General features: G+C 39.7%; 1 protein-coding gene across 1 annotated transcript in view; it reads left to right on the top strand.

The window, feature by feature from the left end:
• Positions 1-19,603, top strand: part of LOC149310541 (protein kinase C epsilon type) — a 433,141-nt gene that overhangs the window by 400,697 nt on the left and 12,841 nt on the right. Inside the window, exons 12-14 of the mRNA XM_089529148.1 lie at positions 2,310-2,448; positions 4,460-4,648; positions 9,155-9,301. Coding sequence (XP_089385274.1) covers positions 2,310-2,448; positions 4,460-4,648; positions 9,155-9,301 — 475 coding nt within the window. The remainder of the gene's footprint in view (positions 1-2,309; positions 2,449-4,459; positions 4,649-9,154; positions 9,302-19,603) is intronic.

Raw genomic sequence — 19,603 nt, 5'->3', positions numbered from 1 at the left:
CTAGCTACCCAGAATTAAAGTCTTTGGGTAAGCTCTCATTTAAAGGCAAGAGTTGGCATTAGTATGGGGAAGTTAACAAAAGAGAAGATGGATAGTTTTGTAGGCAGTACTGTTGAAGATGACAGTTATTGACTTGCTGCTGTAACAAAATAGCTGACTGGTCCTTTGAGCAGGTTCTGAGAATCTCTGTTCTCCTATCATGCCTCATAAAATCAGAATTTTGCAAAGTATTAACAAGATTCTCTCTCTCTCCCCCCATTTTTCATTGAAATAAGCATGAAAAAAGAAGGCAGATGGATGTTCTAGCCACAAAAAGCTCCCATAGGATTTGTTTGTTCGTTTCAAGGACAAGGCTACTGTGTGAATGCAGTTAAGCAGAGTGCATTTGTGTTTCTTCAGACCCAGCAGCTGCATGGTTGGTCAGCTACTGAGGTTTTTCTCCTGCAGATATGCCTCCTCCCCAGCAGCAACATTCCTTCTGTGTCAAAGTCAAACTAGATATTCCCTTCGATGTCTATGTTTAACCCATTTTCCCTCCCACATTGGGATTTTCTATAGGTATCTGCCTTAGCAGGTTTCACTATGGTGTAGTGATTTCAATGTTGAACTAAGACACTGAGAGACCAGGATTTGAATCCCTGCTCAGCCATGGAAACCCACTGGATGACCTTAAGTGAATAACAATCTCTCAGCCTCAAAGGAAAGCAATGGCAAATCCTTTTAATCTTGCCAAGAAAGTTCATGTCCATGATAGTTTACTTTAAGGTCACCATGAATTGGAAGGCACACAATAACAACATGTCTCAGCAGTCAGACTTGCAAATTAAGCCTAAATTTACATCTTGTGAGCAGTCACAAAGAAAAGGCACATTAAATGCAAGATATATAGGAGAAGAAAATCAAAACAAATAGGCATCTTTCACCTCTTGGGGAAGGATCTCTGCAAAAAATGTGATAAACACATCATCTAGTTTGATCTGTCATCACGCATCTTCCACTTTTCTCTCCTTCTTTGTGTGGAACTCCTTTTTCTGTCAAATAGAGATTATCTGCCTACTGGAGAAAGGGTCATGTTTCTAATCTCACTTCAGATAATAATTATTAATAATTATTATTAATTATTATTATTATCATTATTATCTATATTTCCCACCTCTCCCTGTGGATCGAGGCAGGATTACAACAATAAAAACAACAATTACAAGATTAAAATTAAAATGCCATATAAAATACACTCAATAAAACAATATACCAATACCAATACAATGTGTTGACTAAATTGTCATTTAAAATACATATCATTACAAATAGAAGTGGAGTATTTCTAACTCTCTTATAACAGATTGGGTGGATAGGCCTGCCGGAGGAGATCATGATCCCTTCATCCCCAAATCTGACTCAAAAACTTGCTGGTTGAGACTTTTAAAGTAAGAACACCCTTAATTACACATCAGTAAATGTTTTGAAAATTATCCTCATTTTCACCACATTTTGTTTATTAAGGGAAGAGATGGCAAACCATCAGTTGTTTAGTAAGAGATTTTCTCTCTTTAAAATGCTGTGAGGAAGATCTGAGCATTCATAATTTCAGGGTGTGAGATGAAATGTACAGACCAGTGTTAGGTATAGTCATCCAGATCCCTTGTGTCAGATTTGCATCTCACCATTTTGACATTACAAAAACATCCAGTGCCCACCATCCACGAAAAGGGGAAAGTAACATCTGAATCAATGCTAGAAGAGCCCCAGTGGCGCAGTGGATAAATGCCTGTAGTGAAGCCACTCTGTCAAAACCATAAGGTTGCGAGTTCAATACCAGCAAAAGGGCTCAAGCTTGACTCAGGCTTGCATCCTTCCGAGGACACTAAAATGAGTACCCAGATTGTTGGGGGCAATTAGCTTACAGTTGTAAACTGTTTAGACACTGTTAGTTCAGTATGAAGCGGTATATAAATGAAGCTGTTTGTTTGTTACTGATAGATTATTACCTCAAAGCCTTTTTTGAAGGGGGAATGGAGTAGGTTTTTATTTAAGACCACAAAGTTTTGATGGTCAAATGCAGTGTATCCTTGAATGAAAGCCAATATGAGCATTATTTTCATAAAATATCTAAAAAGACCCATCAATTACCTTGCAAAAGTGAGTGTATTATGTACAGGCACATATGTGGTGAATTTGATTCGGTAACTTAATCTAAATGTTTCTATTAAGTAAACAAATAAGAAGAGACAAAGTTTTTGAAATAATTATTATTACTATTATTATTTTGGCTAAGGTGGGATAACCTTCCTCCTTCTTTCTTGTTCAAGGGACCTGAAACTGGACAATATTCTTCTTGATGCAGAAGGTCACTGCAAACTAGCTGACTTTGGAATGTGCAAGGAAGGGATCTTGAATGGAGTAACGACTACTACCTTTTGTGGAACGCCAGACTACATAGCTCCAGAGGTATAGCATTTTGCATCTATGGAGAAACCATCTTCTTACCATAATAGCATACATAGAGTATCTCTTCCCCAAATTCCTTCCATGCAGTTACATTTAGACTTGCGGATGTTGGTGACTAGAAGACAACATTGCCACAGGATTAGGGAACTGCACCCCTTTGTAGCCTCAGAGTACTACAATCATTCCCATTATCTCTGTGATATTCATTGGAGCTGCTAAGATTTTAGGGTTTACTGTAATTCCATGTATATGGTTATTTCTGGCTGATGTAAGGGTGACATTATGAAGCCATGGGCATGCATGAACCATGGAATGATGATGATGTGGGAGAACCTATTCAGGGCCAATACCTGGTAAACCAGCCCACAGTATGTGTCCTAAATAAACTGGGTGCCCTATGGTTGTCTCATACTGGGAAGAGAATACTCAGGAGCTGCAATTCTAATAGTTAACAGTCCCTGCCTTCATGATGCATTACATCAGAACTCTTTGATGTAATGTCATCCTACTACCTCTTGTTGCTGTGGAGAGGTAGTACTATGGAAACTGAGATAAATATGTGGTCCTCACACAAAAAAGCAGGAGAAGAAAGCCACGTTTTTCCTACTACCACATAAGACCAATCTTCTCCATTGTATACATGGTAAGAACATATGAAGAAGTCTGCTAGACTGATCTAAAAACAAATCTAGTTCAGCATCCTCTTGCCCATGTTAATCTCCCAGATACCTCTTAGAAGCCCACAAAAAAGTACATATAAGCAGTAGTACCCTCCCATTTGTATCCTTTGGAAACTATTGTTCACAAATAACCTGTCTCACATGCTAGCCAAAATGTTTAGTGTATAGTTCACCATGGGTAGTTGCCATTGGTAGCAATAAATTTGCCCACGTCCTTTTGAAGACATCTGAGTTGCTATCTCACATTTAACTATACAGAGTACAAAAGTACTTCCATTTCTGCTGAATCTTCTGCCTTTCAGTTTCATCAGGTTACCCTGATTTCTAATACAGTACACCTATGTTCCAGGAACCCACCATAGATACCAAAATCCATGGATGCTCAAGTCCCACTAAAGACAGTGGTATAGTAAAATGGTGCCACTTTTACAAAATGGAAAAATTAAAGTTTGCCTTTTGGAATGTATACATTTTTTGGAATATTTTCAAGCAATGGGTGCTTGAATCTGTGGATAAAGAATCCGGTGATACAGAGGGCTGACTGTATTTGTTAATAATTGTTGTCTTTGACTTATGGTGACCCTATGAGCATCAAATTATCCACAGCCCTGTTTATGTCTTGCAAACACAAGGCTATGGCTTCCTTGAATGATTCAGTCCAGTTGTAATAAGGTCTACTTCCTTTTTTGCTGGCTTTCACCTATCAAGCCCTATTGTCTTTTCCAAAAAGTCATGTCTTCTCATGATATGTCTAAAGTATGATAGCCTTAATTAGATCATTTTATTTTCTAGGGAGTGTTCAGGCTTGATTTGCTCTAGGAACCATTTAGTTGTCTTTTTGGCTGTTCGTGGTATCATAAAACTTTCCTTCAGTACCACATTTAAAATTAGTTGATTTTCTTCCTATCAGCTTTCTTCACTGTCCAATTCTAATTTTACAAGTAATATACTAAAATATATAGAATATAATTTTCATTGACAGATATTTAGTGCCTGACTCTTATTGGTTAGTTCCAGCTAAAGCAGACCAACTAAATCAGTTGTTGAATGATCAGTCAACAGGTAGGAAATCCCAATTATCTACTGTAATTGGGCTTAACCCAGGGGGATTTGGGTCGGTATATATTTAATGGGCTTTCTGTGGGCTTGTGGGAAACATACAAATGTTTTCAGATTTTTAGGTGGAACTCACAAACTGTTAACAAAAAAAAGTACACATCCCTAATTCAGTTGTTCTTGAAATAAGAAAGAAAAACCCCAAACTTGTTCATTATAAGCAGTTTTTGTCCCTCTCTTTTTCCTCCCTTCTCCTCTCTTGGTTTTCCTAACAGATCCTCCAGGAATTAGAATATGGTCCTTCAGTAGATTGGTGGGCACTGGGTGTTCTCATGTATGAAATGATGGCCGGGCAACCCCCCTTTGAAGCTGACAATGAAGATGACCTCTTTGAGTCCATCTTGCATGATGATGTCCTGTATCCAGTGTGGCTTAGCAAAGAAGCTGTCAGCATTTTGAAAGCTGTAAGACACCCTCTCCCTCTATCCTCCTCTTTTTTTAAAAAAAAAACCCTATCTTCTTGAACTTGAATTTTCCTACAACAATTAAAGGACAGCCACCACTGGGAGTTCAACCACAGTTCAGAGGTTTGATGACAGTATTAAAAGGGTCCTGGATGAATTACACTTCTTGTGGGAAAGGGACAAAATGTTTGTGTTTCTTTCAGCTGTATAAAACTATGCACTTGAGAATCATGTTTCAGGGAGGAGGAAAAAAACACAAGCAAACTGAAGTGCCTTATCAGGCTGACATTGCACATTGCATGGCTGCTATAGAAGGGAAAGGATTATGTAATTAAAGAAATACGATCTACATGTTTATATTGGGCCCCAATCCAAGACAGATTTAGCAAACTGGTAATCCAGTCCTTAATTACATTAACTCAAGGATGAAATAATGCAGTTGTAGCTGGACTACATCTACCAGCATCCCCAGGCAGTTTAGCCAATGGTAATCCTGGGAGATATTACCCAGCTGGGACCTGGACTGATGGCAGCCGGCGATTCAGCAGTGATTTAGTGTGCACTAATCCCTGCCTCCATCCCGCGTCCCGTCTGCAACCTGGGAGGCTGGAGCCAATTTAAAACGCTGGGCAATAAGCTTCTAAACCCAGACTAGAGAAATAATCCAGTTTGTCACTGCTTTAATTTCCATGGCTGAATGCTGTGAAATTCTGGGAACTTTAGATTTGTGACCTACCAAACTACAAATCCCAGAATTCCGCTGCATTGAACCATAGCAGTCAAAGTTGTGTCAAACTGGATTATTTCTCCCACTGCAGATGCAACCCTAGTTGCTTTGAAGAAAAAGCTAGGCAAGTAGAATCCATCAAAAAAAAGTACACCATTCAAGTACTGACTTGGAATTGGACTGAAGCCTAGGATAAAAGTTCTTTTGAGAAGATCTTATGCCTGTGGCATGGAGGGCTGCCACGCAGAGGAACACAGGGAGGCCTCACCATGAAATCCATGAGTCTGTAAGATTTCAGTTAGCTCTGTGATCCATGGATTTCATGGCACATGGAAGTATCCAGTGTATTGTTTCATAAACTCAGCTGAAATTAAGAAAGAGCAGATTAAGACTGATTGAGAAGTCCTAGGCCTGATACAAACAGGCCAAAATAAAGCTGCTTCGGGTCTCTTTGGAGGTATGCTGTTTAAATGATGCATGGGTCCTAAGAGTCCAGAAGTTGCGCCAAAGCCACACTCCAATCCTAAGCACTGGAGCGCAGCTTTGGCGCAGCTTCCGGACTCTTAGGACCCATGCATCATTTAAACAGCATACCTCCAAAGAGACCCGAAGCAGCTTTATTTTGGCCTGTCTGTATCAGGCCCTAGATTTTGTTCCTGTTCTTTTTGATTTTATACTGGGTTAAAATAAACTGACCTGGGAAACTGGTATAAAAAGTCTCATTGTGCAGGGAGATGACAGAAGATATTCTGGAATAAACAAACATATATGGATCTTTAAAATAAAATCAGAAAGAACAGGAACAAAATCTGGGACTTTCTTTTTAATGAGTCTGGATGCATCAAAAACTGTATCATATCCATAGCTTATTTATCAAAAGTAAGTAACAAGGAGGGAGGAAAGAGGGGAGGGGAAAGGCTTTTTCTTAGTGAATTTTAGACTTGGCTTAGTGTTTGAATCTTGTGTTTTCCTTCTTTTCCTTGTACTTTAATGGCATGCAGTTAAACCAAGGAGCAGGAAAAACAGAGGAAATGGAGGGGCGGCTATGTATTTGAGTGTCGAATATTAACAAGGGATTAGCTTTGGAACACTTTGTTTCCTTACATTGTACTGTTAGACATGGGTTTTCTTCATCAGGCACTGTAAATCAAAGTCCTGCTTAGACTTCTAAAAGCATTTTTCAGTAACTTTTGTAGAATAGCTTTTGCTGTCCATGAAAATAGTTTTCATTGCTGCTTTATCCATTTCTTTGCAGTAGTTATCTAAATCTTCCAGAAATATTATACAATCTCAGCAACCCATGTATGCTTTGAAACTAAAAGCTTTGAGAATCTAAGTTTTAGTTTCTCTAAAGCAAAACTGAAATCTTTTATGTGCTCTGTTGGCAATGGTCCCATCCATTTCCAGAGGTTTCTTGACATTAGACAGCCCAGAAGTTATTAAAATGTTTAAGTATCTCGTGACTTCTGGGAATTCAAAACTTTTATTTAAGGCTTAGGCATGATTCCCTTGGAAGCGGAGAATAACATGAGGAATTGAGGAACTGTTGCTTAGCTTTGCACGCAGAAGGCCCTAAAATTATCCTTGGCATCTCTACTAGAGATCAGAAGAGTTTAGCGCCCGCCCCCCCCCCCGATGTTGGTAAACTGTAACACCAGCCATCCTTTACCAAAGCTTAAAAAGTAACTTTTAAAAACCTGTTATTTTTAAAAGATAACTTTTCAAGTTTAAACTTCTCAATTTTAAAAGACAGCCCATTAGTAATGCTGATTTCTCATTACACAAGAACAGCTTGTTGTGTTACTCATTGGTTACATTATTTTTATTTATTTTTTGATTACCTTTAAAAAACACTTTAAAATTCAAATCCTCCTATAGAACCTCTAAAAAGTAACAGAGTAATGCCTAAAGAGTAATAGGCAAGCATTACTCAGTCCAGTACATTATCATCTGTCATGTTACTTTTTCAAAAATGACTATTTTGGTAGTATTGTTACCAAAAGGAAATGCATTTGGACCCTTGTTATATGCTGGGGTTTGGTTCCAAGATCCCCCGTGGATAACAAAATCCGTGGATGTTCAAGTCCCATTAAATATAATGACATAGCAAAATGGTGTCCCTTATAAAAAATGGAAAATCAAGGTTTGATATTTGAAATTTAAACTTTTTTTTTAACATTTTCAAACCATGGATGCTTGAATCCGTGTATAAAAAATCTGTGTATAAGAAGGGCCAACTGTAATAGCATTAATTGTGATACTCTGTCTTTCACCCCTGGCCAAACTGGCTGGAGCTAGAAGGAACCAGGGTCTCTGCAACTATTTTTAATCTGTGGGAGGTTTCATCATTGGCAGACAGGTTTTTAATTTTGCCTATCTGCAGGTACTTGCAGGGGTGGGGAGCAAATTAATTTTCCCAGCCTCTGTCAAGTATGCTTAAAATTGCCTTCCACATGTTCAGTATGGCTTACTCCAAGGTAAGTGTGCATAGGATAGACTGCAGACAGACTCTATTAGTCCTGGGAGGACTCAACAACAACCATTATCTTAATAGTGCTTGATCATTTAATGCCTTTCTGATTAATAATTCATGAGGAGACACAACTTCATAGGAGTGTTATCCCAATTTTGTCAGATCATTTCAGAAGAGGCTCAAGCCCTCTGACTGTGTAAAACCATTGATACATCTACCCCTTCAGAATCCATCAGCCCCAGCCAGAATAGCAGGTTGTGAGGGATCATGAGAGTTGCAGTCTAACCACATCTGGAGTACCACTAGCTATCCATCTATGCTCTCTCTCAGGGCAGTTTACACCTACAATGTAGAGACAGCTGTTATTGGGTTGTTATTCAGTGAGTCTTTTCCAGGCCAGCCCTCCCTACAAATGTCAGGGGTTGAATCTGGGACCTTTTATATGCAAAGCTCTGTATATTCTTTGGCTGAGCCGCAGTCCTATCCCATGCTAAATGGATGAATAGGGGAAATTTAGTCAGACAGAATAGGAAGACCTTCTATGTGTTCCATTATACATTACAGTGCTTATTTGCAGTCATGTATATCTTTCGTTTGTATCTACACAGAACTTTAACGTGTGAGTGCAATAAAAAATTAAGTTACACAAGTACACTAATCTGATGGCTGAGCTCAGCTGTGGTTTATAGCCATGCAATATCTGAAATAATCATATTGAGTCTGATGAAGCCCAAAATATATACTCCTAGCTAGCTGTAATATCACTACAGAAAGTAAGGAGTTTATTGCACAGGAGGCATCCCATGCAGAAACAGGATTTAAAAGCGGGGGGGGGGGGGGGGACTAAGAAGACACAAAAGTGTAATTGATTTTGAGACACATTGGGGTTAACGCAACATTAAACTGGCTAGAAAGTAGATAAAACGTGATTCTTTTTACTTTCTGGATTTTCCAGAAGTAAAAAGAATCACGTTTTGTCTACTTTCTAGCCGGGTTGATGTCTTGTTAATACACCTTAACAGCGACGTCATCTGAAAATCATTTGCACTTTTATGTGTCTTTTCTACTTTCTGTCCAGGTTAATGATGGGTTAACTCAGACCTCATCTGATAATAAATCCACTTTTTTGGGGGGGGGGGTCACTTTAAATCCTATTTTTGCACAGGATTCCTCCCGTGTGATAAACTCCTAAGACATGTAGGGGCCTTCCCTGTCTTTCAAGAGCCTTGGCTTCATGGCCCCAATTACCAGTGCAGTCGTCCCTCACAAACAATATAATATTTGATACTTGTTGGTTTTCTTCTAGTTCATGACAAAAAATCCAAATAAGCGACTCGGCTGTGTAGCATCCCAGAATGGTGAAGATGCCATTAAGCAACACCCATTCTTTAAAGAAATCGACTGGGTTCTTCTAGAACAAAGGAAAATCAAGCCACCCTTCAAACCTCGGATTGTAAGTAATGATCTGAATTTGTACGAGAGAAAGTGGTTGAAAGTGTGTAATATAACAACTGGTTGATTTCCATCATGTTATTAAGAGTGCAGTATTGTAAATGCTAATATGGTAAAATACACACTGTGCTAAATATAGTCAGAAAGTTGGTTTCTTCAGAGGTAAGTGTCATGTTCATGAATGATACGGAGATTGTGAAAATGTTCAGTTTGCCTTTATTATCAATTGAAGAATTCATAAAATTCTGTTGTTTTTTTATTTAAAAAAAAGTAGTCCACACATTAAATTACATAGAGGATACCTGTACTGAGTTGGTATCTTGACAATCTAAAGCTGTTGTTCTTGATCATAAATTAATTAGCCATCATATCCCACTGCCACTTTTCATCACTAAGATCACAGGTAAGATAACCATATGTTGACTATCATCTATTGCATTAGTCAGAGCATATGAATTTACCCTATGTTTCCATGGTATCTCTGGTCAAAATGTATCCGTACTGGAATGTGCTTTCACATAATGCTACAGTCTCTACACCAGGGAAGCTTTGAGCTGAGGATCAAGTTCCTAATCTATGGAATTTACAAAAACAATAAAGAGAAAAAGACTTTAATTGAGGGACATACCTATGGGATTTGCCAGTTCAGGAATATTTCAGTCAGCTTTCACTTTATAGCAAATATATCTCTACAGAAAACAATCAACTTCTTTTTTATTTTCCTTACCAAATTGCACTGACTGATCAACTAATTGGTTATTGTAGAAGCTAAGAATATTTCTAGCAGCTTCTCTCTTGACTAGAAATCTAGTCCCGGAAATTAATGGATTTTGGTAGGACCTGAGAGTTTTATTATGGAGATCTCTGTTTCAACTCAATGCCCCTTTATTACATAGGTGATCCCTGGGCATCAGAATGTCATTGGTACACCTTTCTGCATGACACCATCTTTAAAAATAGGGCTTGAGAAGCCTCAGGTTTCCTTGGACTCAGTTCCTTCTTTGCTGTGCTATTGTATTTGTGTAGCTGCTTGAATACTGTTGCAATATACATTGACTGACTGACTGACTGATTGATGGAGATCAACAACACCAACAACACTTGTTTCTAATGCCATGGAAACATAACCTCAGAGAATTCACTTGGCCATCTAGTGTTTGATATTACTTCCCCTGGATACTTCAGTAGACTCTGGAGTAGGTTCAAGTTTATGGTCTATTATGTTGCTGTTGAAGTGAAAGCATTAATATACCCTAAAGACTGTTGTGCATTGCTATTATTTCCTCAAAAGAAGTATTATGGTTATGGTAGATTTCACCTGAAAATATCCAAGTTGGGTTTTTTGTAATTTTCCCCAGGATTTGTATTTTAGGGCAGTTTCATACAGATGGTCATTGAATGACTACAGCAAGTTATAACTTGGGTGAATAAAACATTCAGATTAATTACTGCAACCAGGTCTCTTTCATGGCCCCAGTACCAATATCATAATGTAACTGAAAGTGACTTAGGGTCAAAGTAGATAAAACATTTATCATTCTCCCCAAGGTGCTTCCCCATATGGCGAAAGATGTCATAGCAGATAGTTTTCCTCAACTTGCGTTTGGCATACTTTTGTTTTAGAACATAATTGGAAAGTAAGTATTTGCAAGGATAATTACTGAGGCACTTAATATCTCAGAAGATCCCACTGTGGGAAGAAAAGAAGTGAATCCTAGGGAATATAAATTCCCATTAATAGCTAGATTGATCAAAAAAAATTTAAGGTTCCTATTCATAGGAGTGAACAAATTGCAGTTGGCAGTGCTGTTGGAAAGAGGCAAATTAATTGGGAAATAGCTGAACTAGTATCAGGAGGTTTGTGGTCCTATTGCAAGAGTTTTCCTAAATAAACTTTTAAACTTGATCTTATATTGTGGGCAAACAAAACACTTAGACTGGGGAGCACCTTTATCTTGAGGGAGCATGGGTCCTTTCTCCCAGATATGAAGTTGGTGGGCCTGGCTTACACTAAAAGGAATCCCTCAGGAAATATGCAGGAAACTATTTCTCTCAAGTCCTTGCAGTCGTTGACTTCTCCTTGTGCCCTACCCATAATCAACAAGGGCCATTTTGCTAATCATCTACATCATTACCATTAACGCCAGCAGTCTCTCTTTTCCACTGGCTGATGGGATCTTCCTCATCTTGGCCTCCTTACTGTGCAAGCCCTGCTTCTAATGCTAGATTTACAAGAACTATCTCCGTAACTAGAAAGATACAATGCCAGCTGGCCTCTAGCCAGTAGTAAAATCTGATTGAAACCAATATGTTGCTTATTCACTCAAGATGGATGCCTGGATGAACTTGTGTTTTAATTTTAGTTTTATCTTTTAAAATTGTAATCCCAGTTTTGGGAGAAAGGCCAAATCCCACAGATAAATGAATTCCATGAATAAATAAATAGATAGATAAACTTGTGGAAGTCACATTGTACTGGGGAGAAGTTGGGGAGACCTACTTCTGATCCTGTATAAGGAAGGGAGACCATAAATTTCAGTCAGGCAGAAGCGCAACACTTCTGCTACCTTACTCCCACACTCCAAAAACTACATTTTAGCTGTGGGCCAACTACATGAACAAAGCTAAATGTTTCTCTACCACACACTCTCCACCAGTCAGTAAATAGTTATGCTGTAAGGAGGTCATAGCACCTAAAAGGTGGGGAAGTTGCATCTACGTGAGGAGTTCTGCCTGAGGGAAATTTACAGCATCTCTTCCTGATCCAGGATCTGTTAATGATTAAAGATAAAGGAACCCCATCCCATATGCAGCCTGGTAATTCTAACCGACTCTCACATCATTTCTGTATCGCAGTTTGCAGTAGTGATGTTTGAGATGCTAACATTTTGACAGAGCAATATCAAAACAGTAATAGTAGGAATGACTCTTTGTGTTCACACTGAATAAACCTTCCCTGTCCTTTCCTTACTGGGGACAGAACAGAGTGTATAAGCCCTCAAAGCTGGGGCCCATTCATACTATGCTAATATGACACTATGGTTCAACTATGAATGCCATAGCAACATGTAGAACCCTGGAGCTTGTACTTTGATGAGCATTAGAGTTGTTTGGTTGGGGATTCTAAAAACCTCCCTGTACTGCAAATCTCAGGATTCCATGAGATATTACCATGGCAGATGAAGTGGAATTATAGCTCTGTGATTCTGTTGTGTGAAAGAGCCCTGACCACTACTCTGTTGAGCATAGGGCGAGGCAAAATGCAGAAATTTTGCAAGGTGAAAGGGGCCTGTGGATTAATTGTTTGGACCAACACCAAACCTGACCCAAGAAATAAGGACAGAGATGAAAAAATCCCAGAAATGTTTGAAGCCATGTTGGGAAAATGAGACTTAAATACACCTTATTTTTTCCGGACTGGAGGTGATATCTTTAATAGCAATAATTCTGAGGGTTTTGAATAGAGGGGTTATGATTATGGTGATGATCACCACTATCACCACCAGAAGAATAATATAGTCTGCCAAGTGTGAATTACATCCTCTAAAAATGTTTGTCAAATAGACACAAACCCCTGCATTGCAGTTCCAGGCAGGCAGAAAAATCAGAAAATGTATGAAGCCCCTGCTAAACTATGCAGGACTCCAGTGTGGTGGATGGACTGCACTTGCCTCTGTGATGACATTTGGACTGCTAATCCCAGTCTTTCTTGGTCTTAAATGAAATCATAAATAAAATCATAGTTGCTATAGTCCCGGAGTTTGAACAGGGGGTCTCATTCCACCACCCTAGGATGAGGTTTCTCCACACCCACTGCTCATAGGTCACTGGTGCCATGGTCCTGCCTGTAATTGCTGTATTCTAAACTGCTATATTACATTCAAATCTGCCTATGCAGCATTCTTGCTCCTTTTAAGTCTTGTTTTAAGGATGCCAGAAATGTCTTAGATTTTTCAGCACTGTACTGCAGCAAAAGTTTTCATTTGAGCAACCCCATCAGTAGAAGAAAAAAAACAAAAAAGTATGTAGACCTCATACCTGGCAAATGTTGACAGCTAGTTCACAAGTGATTTCTTTTCTCATGAGGAAAAAAAACACCTCACCAAATTTTTCTAAAGGCTTCCATCACTAATGTTTTTGAAAACTCTGCAGAGACATCTCTGCCTGCTTAAAATTATGTCAAACTTAGATGCTGTATAACCATTTCTAGTACAGTCGACCCTCCGTTTTGCAGGGGATCCTGTGAAAACGGAGACTCACATGTACTCAAGCCCCATAGGCTTGAATGGGGCGCACCCCCGCGAGCATGTGGAGGTATGTACCACAGGAGGGCAGCCGATTTATGATAATGGAGGTTGCCCCTCCATGTATAAGCAAGAATACAGATCTCAAGTCCACGAGAAAGGAGGGGCAACTGTAGTTTGTACTGGAGTGAACAGTTATATAGTGGGCCCTTGCTTTACGTGGGGGATCCGTTCCAGACCTCCCCCCCCCCCACATAAAAAAAGCATGTATGCTTGAGCCCCATTGGATATAATGGGGCTTGTGCTCACCACACGGCTGTGCATATGCGCTTTGGGTGCATGTGCCATTCTCCCATTTCCCGGGTGGCTTCAGCATAAGCTGCAAGCCGCCTCTAATGAGCCCATGTATGCCATGGACTCACTGTACTCTGCAGATAAAAATAAATATCCCATGTACCTGCTCCCTGGCTGATGGGGGGCTTTGTTGTAGCCAAACTTTCACCACCCACACAAGAGGAAGGTGTTGGTAGGCTCTGGGAAACCACAAGGCTTCCAGAAATATAAAAACTTCTGTAGAAAAGGAAAACTTAAGGGAGTGGGGAAACACACACACACACACACAACCCAATGAGGACTGTGGCCATGGGATGCTGACTGACTGGTGAGGCTGAGGAAATGGAAAACCAGATGGGAAGTGAAGTGGACAGGACCCTAAACAACACCCACTGCATGCTGCAACATTTTTTGCAGGCCCCACCTGTGTAAATCTTTTTTTAAAATAACAGGATAGTAATATTGCAATAGATACTGGGTTTCAAAGAAATATGGCTGGAATCCTTAAAGAGGGACTTTCTTTCTGGAGACAACATTTTAAACCAAAAGAACCTTATAGAAATTTGCTGTGTGTGTTTTCACTTTTCAATGACCTTTAACAAATGCTGTGCCAAAAATTATGTGCATTTTAACTAGGGTTTTTTTTCTTCCTGTTCTGCTCATTTGAAGTCATAATGTTGCACATGTAGTTTCATACCCGACCTGTCCTAGGCGTGGGATTATGACTTTTCAGTTTGACTGTGGCAAATAAAACAAAACAAATCCCTTCTTAAAATGCAGTGTCCTTCAATAACAGAAATGGGAACACTAGAAAGTACCGGCCAAGTAAATTTCTTTTTGTGTGAATGTTCTCTCTTTCAAGTTTGCTTCAGTGTGAATGTCCCTCTTTAAGGTAAGGCCTACAGTGTGGGGAAAATGTGCAGGTAGGTCCATTTTTAGGCCTAATGTGAGGTGTCCTCCCCCCCCCCCCCCCCAGTCTCATATATTTCCATTCAGTCATCGGGATGCATGGCAACTGGCATATAGCAGAGGGTGGGACTGCAAGTGGGGGCTGTACTGCATGCATTTGCATGGAATGTATTCTGTTCAGAGCAACTTTGGGCAGTGGGGTTGACCCATGTACCATTATAAAACACTCTTTCATGGATTCTCCCCGTTTCCTTTGTACACTTATGGACTCTAAGATCATGATATCTTTTCTGATGGCTGGGCCAACAATCTTGACTGATAGATAAAAGTAAATATTTTAACTGGCCTATGCATAGCTTAATATAATAGTGCCAACTAATGTTAGAGGCTTAGTGCAGTATGTTCAAGAGATATACAGTAATTTTTGGTCATGCTGGCAAGAATTAAAAATTCCAAATGTTTTCTCCATTGAACAAGATTGCTAGACTTCTTTGTGCATTTTTTTTCTATTAGTTTTGAATATTAGGACTTTTTTTGGAAAAATTCATTGGATAAAAACATGTTTGTGGAAAGTATATTCTTGTGCAATACAAAAATTAATTTGCACATATAGTATTTTTGTATATGCATGATTCACAAATTATTTTCTATGCCAATGAATTTTTTTGCCAAAAAAAGTCTTAAACTTGAAAAATAATTGAAAAAGGAATAAAAACTTGCACTGTATCAAGATATGTCAAGACATCCTTTCTCATCATGAATGAGAAAATTTGCAAATATTCTGTTATACGCCTATTATTCACCACATTCTGTGCCAAGCTTTAATACAGTGGGCCCTTGTTACCCACTGGGGTTTGGTTCCAGGATCCCCCATGGATAACAAAATCCATGGATGCTCAAGTCCCATTCAATCCAATGACATAACAAAATGGTGTCTCTTATATAAAATGGAAAATCAAGGTTTGCTATTTGAAATTTATGCTTTTCTGAATATTTTCAAGCTGTGGATAAAGAGGGACGGCTGTATTATGCTTGCCTTAAGGAATAAATGGATTGCACCCTTAAAGGCTCCTCAGAGCCTTCTAGGCCTCCGTATACTGAGACAGAAGAGGAGGCTGTGTCTCTGTAACAACTAGTCTTTCAAGGATCTGTTCTTCTGGTCAGCTTTTTCTGAAGGTGAATAATGATCCTGGGTTGAAATCATTTGTGCAAATGAGTGACCTTCCCTAAAGAGTGCTTCCCCACTGGGTTTCTATAGATGTCACTGGCATGGCAAACATGCCCAGATCATTGATGACAGCAGAAACACAGTGGATACTTCAGCCAAGTAAAGTTTGAAATAAAAGTGGGAGTGGATCCTATAAAAATTGGGGCAGGGGGGAATTTCGCCAACAGTAGTCCTTCAGCTCTGGACACTTCCACTCTAGGTTCTGCTATAATGTCGGCGTTCAGACCTTCGCTTATACGAGAAGTTTTATCCGCAAAAAAGTCGTTAAACATGTCGCAGCAGGCCTTAGAAGGTTCAAGGATCTGGTTCAGGGTGGGAGGGAGCTGAACAACTCTGCCGGACGCGACTCAGCGGACGCAATACGGGCACCATAGAACGAATTCTTTGTTGCTCGTATTGCCTCTCCGTAGTCCTTTAACAATTGGTCTAGGAGAGTCTTGTCGTCTAAGTATAAAGTCCCGCCTTGATTTTTCAGGTTTTAAGATAGCATGAAATCCTCTCTGCCAAGCAGAATCAATGGAAGGAGATGGAGCTAATGAGATCCTCTTCTCACATATTAGATTTCACCTTTTCTGTAAATGCCTAGGCCAGGGGTAGGCAACCTGTGGGCCGGATCCGGCCCGGCAAGGCCTTGGGACCGGCCCCAGTCCGGTCCTGCCGCCGATTGCCGCCGGAGCCTTTGGCCTCTCGCGTGAGGGCATGGGGCCTTTGGCCTATCAGGAGAAGATGGGCAAGGGGGGGCAAGCGGTGGGCAAGGGGGGCAAGCAGCGGGCAAGGGGGGCAATTGTCTATAGAAGCCTCAGAAACATGCATTTATATTAACATTTTTTAAAAAAATCAGCAAATTTTTAGCGTGTCCTCCATTGTTTAAAAAGGTGTCCTCCATTTGAAATGTTTGTCCTACATTTGTCCCAGTTTATTTATTTATTTAATTTTCTATAAAAAAATTATTTAATTATTTATTTTTTGGCTTCGGCCCCCCAGTTGTCTGAGGGACAGCAAACCGGCCCCCGGCTCAAAAAGGTTGCCTACCCCTGGCCTAGGCTAAGGAGACTGTTGAAACTATATCTTGTAGACCAGTATTTTGTACTTGCTTCAGTCTAATCAGCAGATTGCTTCATCACTGAGAACCAGGAAATAATGCAGTGGAAATGGGCCATGCATAGGAATCATATACAAGCATTCCTCAGAAAATTCTGAAATCAGCATTTCATTCCTTGGTATATGGGTGTGTCATTTGCTTGATGACAGAATCCCTGTAAATATTGGCCTAGGAATCCCATCTTAAGAACCAGCAGTTTCCTAACAGGAAGAACGTATTGTGAGAGTGGAAATTCAGGGGACAAAGTTATTAAATACATGCTTTATAAAGGATAAAACTTTCCTGAATGCTGGTTCATATTGTTACGTTCCCCCCCCCTTTTTTTTTTTCTTCTTTCTTTTTGATCAGTGGAATGCTTGCTTGAAATGCCTGCTTATGTTTTAAGAAGACTCCAGTCCAGATTCTTGTGAAGCCATTCAGGTCATGGCTTCTGCTTTTGTACTGACACAGAGGGAAAAAGATAGTCATAAATAGTGGAATTATCTGGTGCATTTATTTGTTCACTGTAAGATACCTAAGGGAACCTAGCTCAAGAAATGAAAAGGAGGGCCATAAGAAACAGAAGATCGCAACTTAGGATTTTGCATCTGTCAGTCAAAATGATTCTTCCAGCAGAGAAATAGGGGCATACTATTTAGGTGTAGAACAAGTGCAGGAAAGTTGTTGAACTGCAGCTCACATCAGCCCAAGCCATCATAGTAAACGGTGATCAATGCTAGGAGTTACAGTACAAGAATATCTGCAGGACTGTATCTATCTGGTGTAGGAACAGATGGCTAGATAGTAGATTGCCTTGTGATGGCCTAGGAAACTTGAAGGGTCTCCATCAAGGAAGCTGGCACATTCTCATTCATGCTTCATGAGCTATCATTTTAAGTATCTGATGCAGTATTGATGAGGATGTTTAAGTTGAGATGAGGGGTTGTTGTTATTTACTCTTCTAAAGACCGTTGCTTGGATCCTGATTTGCTTTTCCAGACACAGAAGGGCACCTTCCATTCATGAAAAGGAGTCCAATTTAATAGAGACAACCACTGTAGTCTCTATTAAATTCCCAATTTCCCATGATGTTCTGATGGGTTCCTGGTCTCTTCTGATCAGATTTTCAGAGGAAAAAGAGGACAGAATTTTAAAAATCTCCCCCTTCCTGTGTCCTGTGAGAGAAGTTCCACTCAGGGGAATTTAAGATTCAAGGCAGCCCATTTGGGAGGATTCGTTTTTAAATACACTATATCAAGTGGATTCCTCTAAAGTAATGTCCTACACACTCATCAGTTTGTTTATCTGTTTGCCACTTTGTCTTTTCCATCCCCTGGATCACTAACTGAGGTGGAAGTGCTACTGCCAAAAAGCTGAGAGGAAGGGGGGGGGAGGCTATGCTTAGTGAAAGTGTACAATTTCAACTGGGAAAGAACCTATGAAAACCCCTTTCCTCGGGAGCTGCATATAGGAAAAGGCATTCATCCTATACTCTACTCAGACCTACTGGCATACGGAGAAACCACCAATGTTGCACACTGAGTAAATATATAAAGAAAAGGTTCTCCCTGATGGGCTTACCTGGCTGTAGTGACAGTACTTCAGACAGCTCCTGTTAACACATAATGGGCAATTTCTTACTAGTTCCTGGAGAGATGGCTGTCAGAGGCATTGGTTCTAGATTCAGTTGCTTGGTTCTTCTCCATTAGCCACACACACACACACACGCACACACACACTTATTATTATTATTATTATTATTATTATTATTATTATTACCACCATCACCACCACCACTACTACTATTACTTTACCCACTAGGTGAGATACAACATAGATTAAATACATTATATAGCTAAGTACATGAAATAATTTTGAAATGTTTAAAATTAACTGGGTAGGGCTGCTGGAAGTGATAGGTCTTTAATACTGTTTTAAACTCAGACAGCATATTTAGCTGTCAAATCTCTCCTGGCAGGTCATTCCACAGTCTAGGGGTGGCTGAGGAAAAGGTCCACTGGGTGACAGTTGCCAGTCTGGTCCTGGCAACCAGAAGCAAGACATATGATTGAAATAAACATCCCCCAGAGGATCTGAGTGTATATGGAAAGTATTTGGGATGGGGGGTGTACCAGCGAAGTAGTGAATTCCTCCCTCTGCAAGTACCAAAAGCAAGACATGTGCAAGAATAGCTTGGAGTAACATTTGTATATGTCACTAACAGGGTGCCAGCTATATATTTAAACTCAGTGGAATATAACTTTTCATGTGTGACTCTGTGTGTGTGTGTGTGTGTGTGTGTGCACGGACGCGCGCACACACAAAATTCACATGTATGTGCCAATATATATTTGTGTGTGTGTGCGCGCGCATATATATATATATATATATATATATATATATATATAAGTTATAGCTTAAAAAGTGGATATAAAATACTCAGGCCTTACTGTTAAGTTTCCATATTTTTCAAGAAAAACTTTTTTCCACTTTTTTAAATGTTGACAA

The sequence above is a fragment of the Sceloporus occidentalis genome, unplaced genomic scaffold (assembly GCF_023333645.1).
Source record: "Sceloporus occidentalis isolate IW3139 unplaced genomic scaffold, rSceOcc1.0.p SCAF_6, whole genome shotgun sequence".
Lineage (NCBI taxonomy): Eukaryota > Metazoa > Chordata > Lepidosauria > Squamata > Phrynosomatidae > Sceloporus > Sceloporus occidentalis.
The sequence above is the reverse complement of the archived record's forward strand: the minus strand, read 5'-3'. Positions and strand labels throughout refer to the sequence as shown.